The following is a 14,229-nucleotide window of genomic DNA, read 5'->3' as shown; positions in this document are numbered from 1 at the left end:
ACAAGGAGTCAATATACACATACCGCACACAACACATCTGTGTCAATAACTGAACTGTAAATGTGTTTGTATTTGCCCATCGCTGGAGGCATTGATAGTCAGATGAGATTCATGCCTGCAGGTGAAATATGTTGGCCCCGAAGAGTTGTACACAGACATAGACTTGACCAAAACCTTGTGGCTTGCACAGGAGCGCCCCCCTGTGTCCAAAATACGTAAATACATCACTGCTGCAATTTATTAGGCCTCTCTCTATCTCTCAATAGGCATCTTCAGTAGCTTGGCAGCCATGACAACCGGTCATTATCTTTCCAAAACAGATGTATTGTTGACAGTTGGCTGAGCTGCATGACTCGCATAAACTAGACACATCAACAAAGGGACAAGATGTGCCCTCACATTTAAATACAAATCCTATGGGCTGTCCAGGACTGTCTGCAAAAACTGTAAGACATCTCCATTACAGTTTGTTTAGCTTCTGTGACATAAGGGTAAAATCATTTTTTCTACAGTATAATATGCTTTCTCAACCAATGTGAGAAGTGCTTTATGTGCTTGTGAGTAGACCACTTATGTATAAAAGGTGCAAATGTTGGTTTGAGTTTGTATCGCCTTCTATTTATGGTCTTCCTACATACAAACAAGTACAAATATTACTCTGTGTGTGAATGTGTTTCAGAGTGTGTGAGTAAATGTGACAGATTGGTAGCCGCAGACGTCATCGCCAGGGATATGGCAGCTCGCTAATTGGAGCAAAGAAGCAAGAGGTCAGGCTCCAAGAGATTACCGTAAAGGCAGCAAAGCGAATCCAGGAGAGAACACATGTACATACTGGAGTACCCCTCCACATCCACCCTGATATGCTTTAAATACAGCAATAGTAAACACTCTTATACAATTTTCAGACACCAGAAACCAAAACAAATGCCCACTAGAGATCCTTAAAGTCCCACATTAATTGCTCTGATACAAACAAGAAGAAAAACACATGACTAGGTCAGTACTGGATGTAAAACAAACAACTGACAACAGAGATGTGACTCATTTGTGAGGCCTTATGATATTATATATAATTAAAACTTACAAATATGATGGCAAATATTATATACTTTTTGTCACTATACAGTCAAAAATGTACACCTCTACCTTTTGAAACTGGTGCTGAACCATTTTAACCTTTGACCTGCCTTCTGGTAAAAATGTGCTACCCCCAGTGTCAAAAGATCAAGTGGCATATTCTTTTAACAACAAATAAATTTCTGGGAAACGCTGGCCTGAAGACAGTGTGGCCCAGTTGGCGCTCATCTCTGCTCCAAATTTGCCCTGCTTACTATTTCTGGAAGCTGCATGAGGCATGCAGCCACACAAATGCGCACACACACAACAGCAAAGCAGCCCGACAATATGTGCCAGTCACTATTATAAGCCACTGGATGAGCCAAACACATGCTCCTCTCTTCCAGGACAATCCAATCCGATGTCAGTTTGCCATGTGTGAAGTCATCCGAGGCAGCTTTGTGTTTTAAAAATCCCCCTCCTCTCTCCAGCTCCTACTCTGACGAGAATATGAGGCATCTTCTCCCAAAAAGTGAGACTATAGCCCTCACCATACAGTTTGTCATGGGGGATTTATTTGAATTCACAGTCTTTGACTCATACAGACACAGTCCCTCCGAGCAACTGCCTTAACCATCTCTTTCTGACACATGCATGGGTGCAGGTTTCGTTTCAACATCTGGGGGGACACATATGAAACAGGGGATTTGGGGGTCGTCTGCTGGAAAATATCAGACAAAACTGTGGGAGGACTGGACAGATTCAAAGGTCGAGACCTTGGCAATTAATGTCCTGCATTCTGGTGAATTTCTATGCACCAATTTGTGCCCTTTCTGTTTTAATTTATGCTGTAAATTATTTTGACAACAACAAAAAAAAAAACCTCTGCTACCTTCATGTTCTTATTGAGGGAGGCATGTCTCCTGCGTCCCCCTGAAATCTACACCTTTGAAGACATGAGTGTGTAAATTGCTGTGATGTAAAACAGGTCCTGGATGTGTGGATGGCCGTCAGGTCAGGTGAGCTTCATTTCTGGACGGGCTCAGAATGAGAAACGCTCTTTAGACGGTCACGTGGATTTTAAGTCGGCGAGGTAATAGGCTGTTCTTTGACTGATCTATGGGATCTGGCTTTGACGTTTGAAATGCAAAATAAGTTCCCTTTGAACACTTGGATATGGACTAATTTAGACGAGTCATTCCATGCGAAAATATCCCATATGATGCGATCCAGGAGGTCTGGATACAAGAGGCTGTTGCAACAAAATTATATAATACCATAATGATGCCATAGGAAACACAGTGCATTGAATTCAGAGTGATAAGGTCACACAACAAATCACATTCATCCTATCAAGAATAAATGTCATGTTTTCGTTAAGGCACAGCACGGATAACTCCGCTTGTTTATATAAATATCCCATCTTATTATATAAAGGGCAGACGGTGCTACCTTAAGCAGGTACCTGCAGTCTGCTTGCCCTTGCATCACCAACCGGTGCCAAAAACCGAGCGAGACTGGAGGATAAACACCGGTACAGCAATTCACCCCACATGCATGCCGCAGTCCCGGACAACACCGATCCCCGTTATTATGCCAAGCACATCTCAAAGAGGCCTACGCACGATTATATACAGGCCGCTATACCCTCTATAATGACAAGCCTGTCATCGACACTGATATTAACACGGTTTGACAGTGACAGATCACGATTTAAGCGGGCGGAACCTTGACAGAGCAGATATTGAGCAAGGTGTTTGTTGTTGTTTTTATAGCTTACCTCCCTCACTGTGTATCTTCTTGGCTCTCCGGTTGAAATACATCTTGCTGGTGGTGAAGGACTGTCAGAGAGGCTGGGACGGGGAGGCCGCAGCGGTGGCATGCTCATGGCTCACCGACAGAGCAGGGGAAGGCTGCTCCAGGCCCGGGCTGCGGCCGCCGCTGCTGCTGCTGCTCAGGGACCATTATTTCTCGGCAGGACCGCGGAGGTAATGTTGTGGAGGGTAGCTTCAGCCAGCGTCGAGTCAGGCGCAGTGAAGTAAGTGCTACTTCCGGTCACAGCTTTCAAAATAAAGTACGTTACAGTAAAGACACAATTACACATCTTCAGTGTAATAAATGACAACGTTATTTTTACCTGTCAGCATGCACAGTTCAATCATGTGACAATACAATTGTGGATAGGTGTAGCCACATTTGCAAGATCAACGTTACAAGCTATTTTAAACAAATATTATCTAGAAAATACTTCACTTTTTTTGAACATTTAATACTCTAACACAACATTTACAGCCTATAAAAATTGGACAGACCTGAGGAAACTGGCAGATAAAGGTGTCACAGTTTACTATAGATCTGAAGACATACACAAGTATCTAAATTGCCTTTGTATCACTAATAATAATAGTACCTTCCTATTTTGTTTGTTTTTATCACGGCCCGCTTGCTATATATATGTAATACTTTATTGTCTCATATCATATTTTTTGTTTGTCATGTATGGTGCATCTTAAGCACATTGAGTTTACGCTTGTCGTATGAAATGTGCTCTATCAATAAAGTTGACTTGACTTTGTGGTTTTTACAAATGGGCTTTTTTCATCAGATAGCCTACATTGCTCTTTTTGGGACACAATCATGTCTTTATTTTTTATTTACTTGAAGCCAAAGAAAGTTTTAAAAGACCACATATTAAGAAATATACCCTTATGACCATCATATATCTCTGTATTTGACAATATCATGGAAGTAATACAACATTATACTCTTACTTCTTCTGATGTGTACCATTTGAGACACTGCTGTTTTATTCGTAGTCACATTACACTTCAGCAGAAATAATTAGCTGATTATCAATTAGTAAGATAATGCAAAATAATATGAAATTATTTTAGTCAATCCTTGAAATCATTTGTCTTTTTTTTTTTTTTTTTTACTATTGTAAATTAAATATATTTTGAGTTTCAACAATTTGTAGAAGAAAACAATTAAACAACCTGGGGTTTAGTAAACGTTAAAAAGCATTTGTCAGTATCTGATTTTATTAACCAAATGATACATTGACAAATGAGAAAATAAGTGGCATATTAATTGACATGAACATAATTGTTAGTTTCAGCTCCCATTTATAAAGTGACTTCAACAATTATACTTACATGCTTCTAAGAAGTTATCCGTGAACCTTTATTTTGAAGGACAACTATCAAACTTCCGGTCCTGTCCTGTGTGGCTTGATCACATGGATGTCCATTCAGTTGAGCCACGGAGGCGCGCATCGCATGATGTGATGCGTGCGCGCAGTGTCCTCTGGGCGCAAAGTATGAGATTGAATATAATGGGCATTTTTTAATGCTATTGTATCAATTTATCAAAAAAATTAACACTCACAAAAAAAGATTAAAGGTTTTCGTATTGCAGTTTTTATGACATATGGTAATCTGCTTCAGAGATGACTGAAATGTATCTGTAACAGAAAGTATGTTTTATTATACACCTGCTTATCATTTAAAGGGGTTATCAGTAAATGGTAAAATGTAGTTTAACAGTTGCATTAGTAGAGAAGAGTCATTAGTCATCAAGCTGCCTTTATAATAAAAAGTTACACATCAACATCAAATTATTAAAGTCAAAAGTGTTGTAGTGGGGGGTCTGATTATCCAGGGCTCGAATGGGAGGGGGGCCCTAGAAAAGTTTGGTTTTGTCTGCATTTTTTTTTTTTTTCTAAGTAATTAGTGCCATAACTAAATTAAAGTTGGTTTTAAACAATGGTGAATGCCCTTTAGTCCTCTCACCCCTTAAAGGCGGAGAATGGTTTAGTCCACCCCTGCACTAGGATTAATCTCTAAATGCAGCCAGAGCCAAATGAGTGACTGTATATCCTGCTGCAGCACCAAAGTACACTGTCATGTCTTTCCCAAGAAAGGAAAAGTGAGGTTCCAAAAAAAGAAAAGAAAGGACAGGGAAAGGAGCAAACTGACCTTGGGAAAAAAAAATAGGAGCATGAGAGACATGGATCAAAAGAGAAAGGGCAGTGGGCCACAAAAACCGCATATGTGTCCCAGAAATGAGTTCTAAAACCTGTAAATGAGTTAGCATTTTTGTACTCCTGGTTCCTTCTTCTCAAAGTCAGTGGGTTTTTAATGGGTCTTTGGCTAGATGCCTGAAATAAGGTCTGTGGTTAACACAAGCTTACGAGATGGCTTTTGTGTGCCATAAAATGGTAAACAAGTGGCTAAGTGAAGCACGTCATCACACCGAGCACAGCTTTAAAGTCTGTTGTGGTAGGGATGTTAAGATGTGTGACTGTGGTACCCAGCTGGCACACGGCAGTCCTTCAACATTTAAATTAGAGTTGTACCGATACCGATACCAGCATCGTAAATGCCTCCGGTACTGCCTAAAATGCGGTATCGGGTATCAGCGAGTACAGCCTATGACCAATCCGATACCACGTAATGCCTCACGTCGTTACGCATACACACGCTACAGGCAAATGAAACAGAAACGGAGCGGTGTTTAAAAAGCATTCATGTCAAATGTCTTTTCTACCAAATTGTGTGGCTGCACTTTAACCTGTGTCTTGATCCGTGTCAACACTGGATAATAGTAATAAAAAAAGTTTTATGGCATTAATTCTACTATTATGTATTTATTTCTTCATATTTTACATAGAGTTTTAGGAGTTGAGACATACAATTCATATCCCATCCATTTTTATTTTACGTGCACGTATCGGATCGGTACTTGGTATCAGCAGATACCTAAGGTTCAGGGATCGGAATCGGTATCGGGAAGGAAAAAGTGGTATCGGTACATCTCTAATTTAAATATGGTTGAAATTATGTCAGTTATTGTTTCAACATTTAAAACAATGTTTAAAGTTTATGAAACAACATTGCGAAACTGATGTTGAATCATCTTTCAAAATCAAAACACAATTCAACAGTGATTCAACCATGTAGTTTGGTAACATTAGCTTTTTACTCCTGGCGATTACATTTAGGGTTCAAAAATAATGAATGGGGTATTAATGTGTGAAGATTAGCTTGTTGAACAAATTGCATATCATAAATGTTTGTTTGCCGAGGAGCTTATTTTCTATGATTATCTAAAATCCAATGGAAAAATCCCACTGGCTTTTCGGTGAGGGAACCAGGACGACACAAACTTCATGTTGGCCTAAATAAAAACTTAGGGCCCAGAAATTAGTGCTACGCCCCTGATCAAAGTTAGCTAACATTGGCTAATTAGCCTTCATGGCCCACTAGTCCAACCACGGGCTGTATTTTAGTCCAACTTGTAATAGTTAGAGGAATAATGTGTTATTTCTTTTAAAACTTAGTGTTACATATGACCTCTGACGTTAATAACCCTTGCAGTTGACCTAACGTTAAACTTAGCGGACATAAGCTAGTCAAAGGAGTAATGTTGCGTTGCTAGGTTACATGATGAGTAACGTTACCGTTGTTAGCTAACACTCACCCCAACGGCGACAGTTTTACGGCGATTTAAAGCCACCAAAACATGCGTAGTGACTTTTAAAATCCTGCCTGCAACGTAATACACTTGTCCTTTACACTTGTCATTTACATTCGCATGATTGGTTTGTTAAATACAAATTATAATAGCCAAATATGGTTAATATGCTAAAGCTTAGTGGCTGCTAAAGCAGTTAGCCGTTGACGTCTGTCGTTCAAAACCTCACGCGCACACATTCGCTTCCTAATGGCGCGCGCGCACACAGACAGTATATATCCATACACACCAGATTTCCAGGCATAACAAAGCTGCATTTTATTCCATTGTTAAGGAGCAGAGAAGAAAACCCATGTCTTCATTTTATTACATAGTAACATATTTATCTTAACTGTTTACTCTCATCACATTGTAACATAATACATATTCATATTTCAAAAGTTGATCTCCATCTTATTAAATAGGAACAGAATAAATATTCACTTCTGAGCTCAGTGGCCACAACCCTCTCCAAGTCTTCATGGTGGACATAAGATGAACAGAAGCCTACTGAGAACCAGGCTTGCTGAGACACTGGACCTTCCCTTCAGCACCCACGCAAACTCACATGCACACACAATTAAACCATACAAATGTAGCCCACTCTCACACACTCGTACATACTATACTGCATCACTCCTGCAGTGTTATTCATGACATGTTAACTGCAGAGATGTAGTAGCTCCTGTTTACTTCTGTTGGTGATGTACAAAGTGACCCTGGCAGCAACACACTGACTAGGTGGTTCAGCTAAATAATTCACCTGTGCTACACTAGAAATGCCATCAGTGCATGTAACGTAAAGACAAATTATAAAAAGCGTACAGGAATATCATATTACTAACACTGCTTCATTCAGGTGTTGCACTGGCACTGGAACTGAAATTAGACTGCAACCATTGCACTGTGACTGAAAAAGGGAGTTTTGGAGCCAGAGCTGCAGCACATGTTCCAAGCATCAACAATTTTCCAGCACCTGTCTCACGAAAGAAGGATTTTGGAGTTAGCTGGACAACTGTAAAAACTCTAGAAAATCTATTTTTATTCTTCCATTCCTTGCTCCAGGTTTTTGCTCGGCAGGTGTATCAAGCTAACTACTCAATGCAACTTCATGACGCAGGTGACAAAGTGTCTGTCAGGTATAGAACAGCAACAGGAACCGAGAGGAAACATTGATTTCAGGGTAAACAAGACTGATTTTAAGTGGAGATGATAATCAGGCATTACAATGTAAACAATGAACAGCAAAACAAACAATACTGTCTTTTCTCTCCGTATTGCACAACTCAGACTAAATTACATCTCTGAATTCCTGATTATCACATGCCTTCTGCATTTCATTTGAATTGTGCTGCTTCTATGGGTAATGTTAATGATTTTAAAGTGGCTGATTTTAGTAGGTGACTTTTATGGGTGAATTCTGTATTGCATTATATGGAACACGTATGGAAACGGCTTAAAAAAATACTACTAGACATACAGAATAAAACTTATTTCAAAATTAAATACATAGCTCATACACATCCCAATAAATCATACATTTCATAGTCAACTGTAAAGGGACACTTTAAAATGGATGCCAAAGCTTTAAAATAGTGAATGTTGAAAAAAAAAAAAAAAAAAAAAAAGGTTTCCTGCTTTTGTTTTAAACAGATGGCATGTGAGGAAAGGCTTGCTTCAAAACTCTTAAATACAAGCAGTGTCGAGTTATTTACAGCTTATACTGAATAAATCAGGTCTAGAAGTGATTTGTGTAGTCCAGTTGTGACAAAGAGACGTCACATGTATCAGACATTTAAGAGTTAAAGTGAGACTAGTCAGCAGCGGCTACAGGAGCTCCTTAAGCATTAATGCCATCCATTGACATGGGTCTCTTAAGCTTTGTGACAGAGACCAGTGAAACAGGTCATAGGAAGAAAAAAATAAAACAATACGTTGCTGAAAACAAAGTCTAAAAAAATAAAATTTTGTTAATTCTCTGCATTTATAGTTTCTTTTTTCTGCACTTTTGGTTCAACCTTCTTCAGCTTCAACACAATGGATATTTTTCAAACAAATTAAACCATGAAAGCGCTATGTACATGCAAAGCCCACTTGGGTCTGCTCAGTTCAGCCAGCCAGGAACTTGATAGTTGTGTTTGTGAGCAAATAGGTCAGTCATGATGCACAGCGAGTATGGGCTGCCTGCAGATGGGGCAGGTGTTGTTTTCAGAGAGCCAGCGGTCGATGCAGTGGATGTGAAATTCATGGGCGCAGGGCAGGCGGCGCAGCTTGTTGCCCTGGGCATACTCATTGATGCAAACACTGCACGCACGACCCATCTCCCCCTCCAGGTTGGCCTGACCATATGTACGCGTGGATAGATTGTCAATCTGCTCTTTGGTCAGGCCCCTAGGGTGTTCATCATCCTCCTCGTCGTTGAGCAAGAAGAAGTGTGCCAGCCGCAGGATGGGTAGAGTACCGTTTTCTACCAGGTTGTTGGTGTCTCTGCTGGTGGCTCGTCCCTCTGTGGTGCTCACTACACCTCCTCCAAGCCTGGCCTGCCCACCCTGGTCCTCCTCAGTTCCCACCAGCCCCACCCTCTCCTGATCTACCCCACCTGTACCAACCTGGCCAGCTTCACTCTCATTTGTATGTAGACGACTGGCTGGGCTGGTGCTACTATTTGTAACACTTGCATCTGTGTGGCTAGGTGCAACAGTTTCAGAATCAGCCTCTGTCTCCATTAAGGAGCTCAGCTCCCCAAATCCGGTCATGATCTGGCGCAAGATGGACCGCAGGGCGGTGGAGTTGGGCTCCCCCAGGCCTGTCTCACTGATGCGCCTCAGTGGAATCCGAATGGTGCTCACATAGGTACGAATCCCAGCTCGCTCAGAGCGGGAGATGGTGCGTCTAAATCCACCACTGTCACTTTCAAATGTGACAGTATTCTCAGCAACACGGGCACGAGAACGCGTTCTACTGGCGATGCTGTCCCGATCGCGGTTTTCACCAGGTCGAATCCTTCTAACCTGCAGGTCCAACATGATGGTTGGGTGCCGTCGCACCGCTGAACTTCCTGCTCCTACTACATGCGATTCACTTTCGCGTTCTATTGTCTCTACAACAGGCTCTGTTAGAGCCGCAGGTTCTGCCACAGCCTCCCCGGTCTCCATGGAAACAGAGCTTGTGCCACTACCTGGCTCAACAGTGTGGATGCTAGAGCCACTGACACCAATGCTTGATGGTGAAGTGGTACTGGCAACAGGTATTCTGTGCAAGGGGGAACGGCTGCGCCTTGACAAGCGGGATGACACCCCACCCCCTGCTGCAGCCCTGCGTGCACGACCACGTGATCGAGTCCTACTGCCACGGGATTCGTGTCCCACTGCTGGGGCCTGAGACCCAGACTGCGGTGACACACGGGGACAGTCTACAGAAGGAGATATATCATCACTGCCCTGCTCTACTTCTGCATTCAGGGCTTGATGTTGCAAAGGTGTCGTTTGATCGAGAGGAGGGTTGGGGACAGTGGGAGGTGGTGCTAAAGAGTGCAAAGTAGCACTTCTCCTCTGAGCAGCAGCTGGGGCGGCCACTGGTGCAGGAAGTGCAGGGGGGCTCATAGAAAGAGTGGTAGTGCTGCTGCGTGTACGCCGAGTCTGCATCCTCCTACTGAGGGCTGGGCGGGGGGTGGGGTACGGGACGGGCCTTGGCGTGGTTGAAGGGCGAGGGTTGGAGAACGAGGAAGCAGTGCGTATAGAGGGTGAAGTTGTGTTCGGGGCAGTCACTGGCAGCTCTGCAGTGTCCGCAGCATCATTATGCTCCCCCGGCTCCGGCTGATCATGGTTAATGTTGATCTCCAGGCTAAAGCGGAATTCTCCACTGTTGGGGTTGGTCCGGCTGACAGCACGCCATGTTTGGTTGCCACTCTGCCCACTGCGAGTAGCATTACCAGTGCGTCTGAAAGTGTTAAGCCACTCCAGTAATGAGTCACCATTAGAAGTTTCTGCTCCAGGCTCTGTGCCCCCTGTACAAAAAGAATAAATATGGGTAAGACTGTAAACTAACATGCATCATCCATAATCTCATCTCTTGCACAGGCAAGGCCTGATGAAAAGATTGCAGTTTCCTGGTTTCCACTTACCACAATGACAGTTTTAGCCAATCTGTTTCATACCTTAGTCAAATCCCGCACTTTCACTGTATTCCCTGCCCAGTTAAATCAGACTCAAAGTTGAACAAACTGATGCAACCAAAGCTTACACCAAATTACAATATAAGATTCATCAATATTTGTCCAAGTAATGTATGAAGAATGTTTCAGGAGCACTCAGTTTTATTTATTTATAATGATCCAGTATCACAGAATATAAGATGAAAGCTGCAATTTCTTGTCAAATGTTTTACAGTTTTCAAAATCCAGTCCTATTACCTCCGCAAAGGACGTCATGTCTTTGGTCTTGTTTGTCTGTTTGTCAACAGATTACAGAAAAATTATTATTTTAATGAAACTCTGTGAAATGGTGTGCCATGGGTCAAGGAAGAACCTATTAAGTTTTGGAGTGGATCCAAATCAGAAGGCAGATACACAAGTTCTTTTTCCATTTTCATTAACATTAAGACATAAGGCCTTTGGCCTTGGCAGAAAAAAATGCTTTGCATCTTTAAATCCAGGAGATTGCAATAAAGTCCAATACTGACAAATCATAGCCAATTGTAAAAGCACAATGATTCCATATCACAATCCACATTCATGGTAGGGCCGCATCATTTGAGGAAAATATGCAATAACGTTGATGAATTTAAGTGGTGATAAACAGATATTAAAAGGGTACTCACTACCCGACTCAGCCTTGCACAGTACCTGTGCTTGTACCACAAAGTCTCTCCTGTACCCAAAATACTGCCAGACAGTTGACATGCTATATTTCTTAGTCACCAGTTCCTCTCTGGCATTCGCACTTTCATCCGCACTCATCATGTTACACTTTCCTCCCTCAACGGTGGGGAGTAGTACGGCAGCACTGGTCTCATAAACCTCACTGGCATGCGTGGAGATTCTGACCTAACAGACATTGCTTAACGACAAGAGCTCAGTCTGACAGGCCAGACAGTTAACAGCATGACGCCAAAAAAAAAAAAGAGGGGGAAAATAGGCCTACAAACAGAATTTAGCACGTTGTTACTGACAGTGCAATATCGCAGTCTTTTGTGATGTGTTAACAACAAATTAACATTGCAATGACAATAGAAGAAGAATATATTGTTCAGCTGTAATTCACAGGTGCCAGTAATCCTCTCAGATTGCCTGCATGTGTAGGTGCTCATACTTCATACAGAAAGCAATCATTACGGAGCACTCATTGGCGGTGGTTTCACCATGACAACTGCAACAATGCTATATTCTATAGGCTAAGAAACAAAAATACACACGTCATCCAACTGACGTATTTACACATCATGGTTGAACTTGCAGATTTGCATGTCATAGAAGATTGGACTACTGGCATTGGCTAATATGCTGTATTATATTGTGCTGTATGTATGTTGTTGTTCTTTTTTTTTTTTTTAGCATTTTTGTTGATCAATAGTGACTTAACACAAGCCATATCACATTAACACTAGCTATCTGAAAGATCATACAGAGACAAGACCCTCCCCTTTCTCCCTACCTGCTCCTCGTCTCCCTCCAGCCCCTCTCTCCTCTCCCTCACTGCTACTGCCCTGCTGTTCTCCAGAATCAGCAGTCTGCAAGCGCTGCTCAGTACGGGGCTGAGATGACATGCGCTCTTTTGCTCCATCAAGACGCTGCCGAAGCTCCTCAGCTGTCACCTCCCCTGTGAAACATTGAACACGCAGGCTGTTATGTGCCATCAGTTACTATAGTGAGAACAGACTATTGCCATCATGCATCGTAAATATTGTATACTATGTTAATTTCATACGCTTGGATTACATGTGAAGTAAGGCCACACTGATGATTCAAATCAGTGTGTTAATATCACAAGATGTATTCCTCCTCACCAGGGGTGCCAAGCAGGTTGCCATCTCTCATTAGGCGGTACTCCTCTTCACTCAATTCATTAATGAAGTGATAGTATGCCTCCTCCCGACGAAGACGCTCTGCCTGCCTCCGCCGTTCGTCTCCCCCACCAGGAGGGTCCATCACCGTTAAAAGTGCTGGCAGACAGATGAGTGAGGGTGTCAGTCAGGGGTGGAAAGTCAGCTTTACATTTAGCATCTGTAAAATAAGGGCTGCAGCCACACATTGAGCCTGTGCAACGCCACAATTCAAATGGACATGCTTATATGTGATTAAAATATGTTGTTCAAGCAAACAGCTATCTGACTCTCTTTTGGGAGGATAAAGAATGAACGTTTTTCTTAGCTGTATATAATTTCCTGGTTTGTATATGACACTAGAGTAAAAATGCGTTACAAATTAGAGCTGTTCAATTAACATAGCCTTACAATGAGTAATCTCAAGGCAAGGACGACAGTTAAGACAACGCCATCCATTTTCTTTCTAAGACTCCACCAGCAAGACACAGGGTAAGGCTACAGTAATCTTGCTAACGTTTAGCCCTGAGTAGCGCAGTTAAGTATCGGCATGAGAAATTCTACTTCATCTATCTTTATCTATTTAAGCATGTACATCAATGCTCAATTCATTCACTGTAAGAAACTGCCACAAAAACACCCTAATAACAACGTAATCTTGATGTGAGCTAATGTTAGCTAAGTTAAACAGCAGCTACGGAAGGCCATGTTGAAGGCAGGGGAATAAAGCAACAAAACTGGCGTTGTCATCCTGGTTAGCCACCAATCACCGGCCTAGTTTTAATGACGGACGCGCCAAGCGTCCAATCACAGCTCTACAAAGGCGGGCCACGATGAACTAAACGGAGGTCTCCTCCATGTAAACGCAGGGCAAAGAAGGAAAGACAAAGAATCTTGTCAGCTTTATGACAGAATAAGATTATCGCGATATAAATGCCAGGCTACGATTGACAGCGTTTCCGCCCAAACACGACAGTCCGTTTCATGGACCTTTCAAGGATGCCAAGTGTCATTAGGAATGCGCAACGGTTTAGTTGCTAACCGAGCACTAGCAAATTAGCACATCTATCGTTAGCGGATAGCAGTCCGTCGACACTGCTGTTAGCTGGTTAGCCGAGTCGCCAGCGAGCTGTGAGCCTGAATAACTCTTCAGATACACATGAGACAAACTGCTTTATGGAGCTGTTAACGTATACGGCACCTAACACACAACCTTAGCATAGTTTTATAAGAGATGACAATGACATTAAAAGGAATTTACTACCTGACAAAGCAGCGGTAATATGGACGGTTTGCTCTGCTCTCCCTTCTCTCTCAAACCAAGATGGGACCAGTGGTGCTACAGTACACCGTCCGTCAGAAACAACCTCCCTGTCTGCATTAGTTCCTAGGTAACACAACAACGCAAACAGTGGTTGCTGTCGAAAAAATAGGTACACTGAGTGCAACAAAAATACTCTAGTAATTAATTTGTGAAACTATAATACAAACGGTGCAATTTTAATTTACTGTCGTTTTAAAGATATGATGCTGCTACATGTGGAGTATACCACCTATAACATAAATATATCTTTGTGTAAAGTTGTAAGTAATTGAGATAATCTTAAAACAGTTTTCCAA

At 42.1% G+C, this 14,229-nt stretch overlaps 2 protein-coding genes across 6 annotated transcripts in view; both read right to left on the bottom strand.

Moving 5' to 3' along the window:
* Positions 1-3,497, bottom strand: part of atp8a2 (ATPase phospholipid transporting 8A2) — a 57,719-nt gene extending 54,222 nt beyond the window's left edge. For 3 of the 4 annotated variants that reach the window (XM_050056130.1, XM_050056132.1, XM_050056131.1), the window contains exon 1: positions 2,837-3,493. In XM_050056130.1, the coding sequence (XP_049912087.1) occupies positions 2,837-2,879 (43 nt within the window). In that variant the 5' untranslated portion in view covers positions 2,880-3,493. Of the gene's footprint in view, positions 1-2,836 lie in introns of all 4 variants that reach the window. The other variant, XM_050056136.1, reaches the window with a different exon arrangement.
* Positions 3,498-6,824: 3,327 nt separating this feature from the next.
* rnf6 (ring finger protein (C3H2C3 type) 6) lies at positions 6,825-14,002 on the bottom strand. 2 transcript variants are annotated; one of them, XM_050056138.1, is made up of 4 exons: positions 13,874-14,002; positions 12,574-12,729; positions 12,222-12,386; positions 6,825-10,576 (listed from the first exon to the last, which is right to left on the bottom strand). In XM_050056138.1, the coding sequence occupies exons 2-4, from the start codon at positions 12,713-12,715 to the stop codon at positions 8,724-8,726; spliced, it is 2,160 nt and encodes a 719-aa protein (XP_049912095.1). In that variant the 5' UTR covers positions 12,716-12,729; positions 13,874-14,002; the 3' UTR covers positions 6,825-8,723. The 2 variants fall into 2 exon arrangements, with proteins under 2 accessions (XP_049912095.1, XP_049912096.1); XM_050056139.1 differs by having other exon boundaries at positions 12,574-12,823; positions 13,874-13,933.
* Between the last annotated feature and the right edge of the window lie 227 nt (positions 14,003-14,229).

This window comes from Epinephelus moara, chromosome 11 (assembly GCF_006386435.1).
Source record: "Epinephelus moara isolate mb chromosome 11, YSFRI_EMoa_1.0, whole genome shotgun sequence".
Taxonomy (NCBI): Eukaryota; Metazoa; Chordata; class Actinopteri; order Perciformes; family Serranidae; genus Epinephelus; species Epinephelus moara.
This window is presented reverse-complemented; position numbering and strand designations above follow the sequence as displayed.

Bases quoted from the DNA above. Each gene is read 5' to 3' on its own strand.
- rnf6 (XM_050056138.1), bottom strand. From the start codon at position 12,715: ATGGACCCTCCTGGTGGGGGAGACGAACGGCGGAGGCAGGCAGAGCGT. The intron at 12,387-12,573 runs GTGAGGAGGAAT...AATGTTTCACAG, and splicing joins CAACCTGCTTGGCACCCCTG to GGGAGGTGACAGCTGAGGAG. The intron at 10,577-12,221 runs GTAGGGAGAAAG...CTTTTTGTACAG, and splicing joins TGGAGGGAGACGAGGAGCAG to GGGGCACAGAGCCTGGAGCA.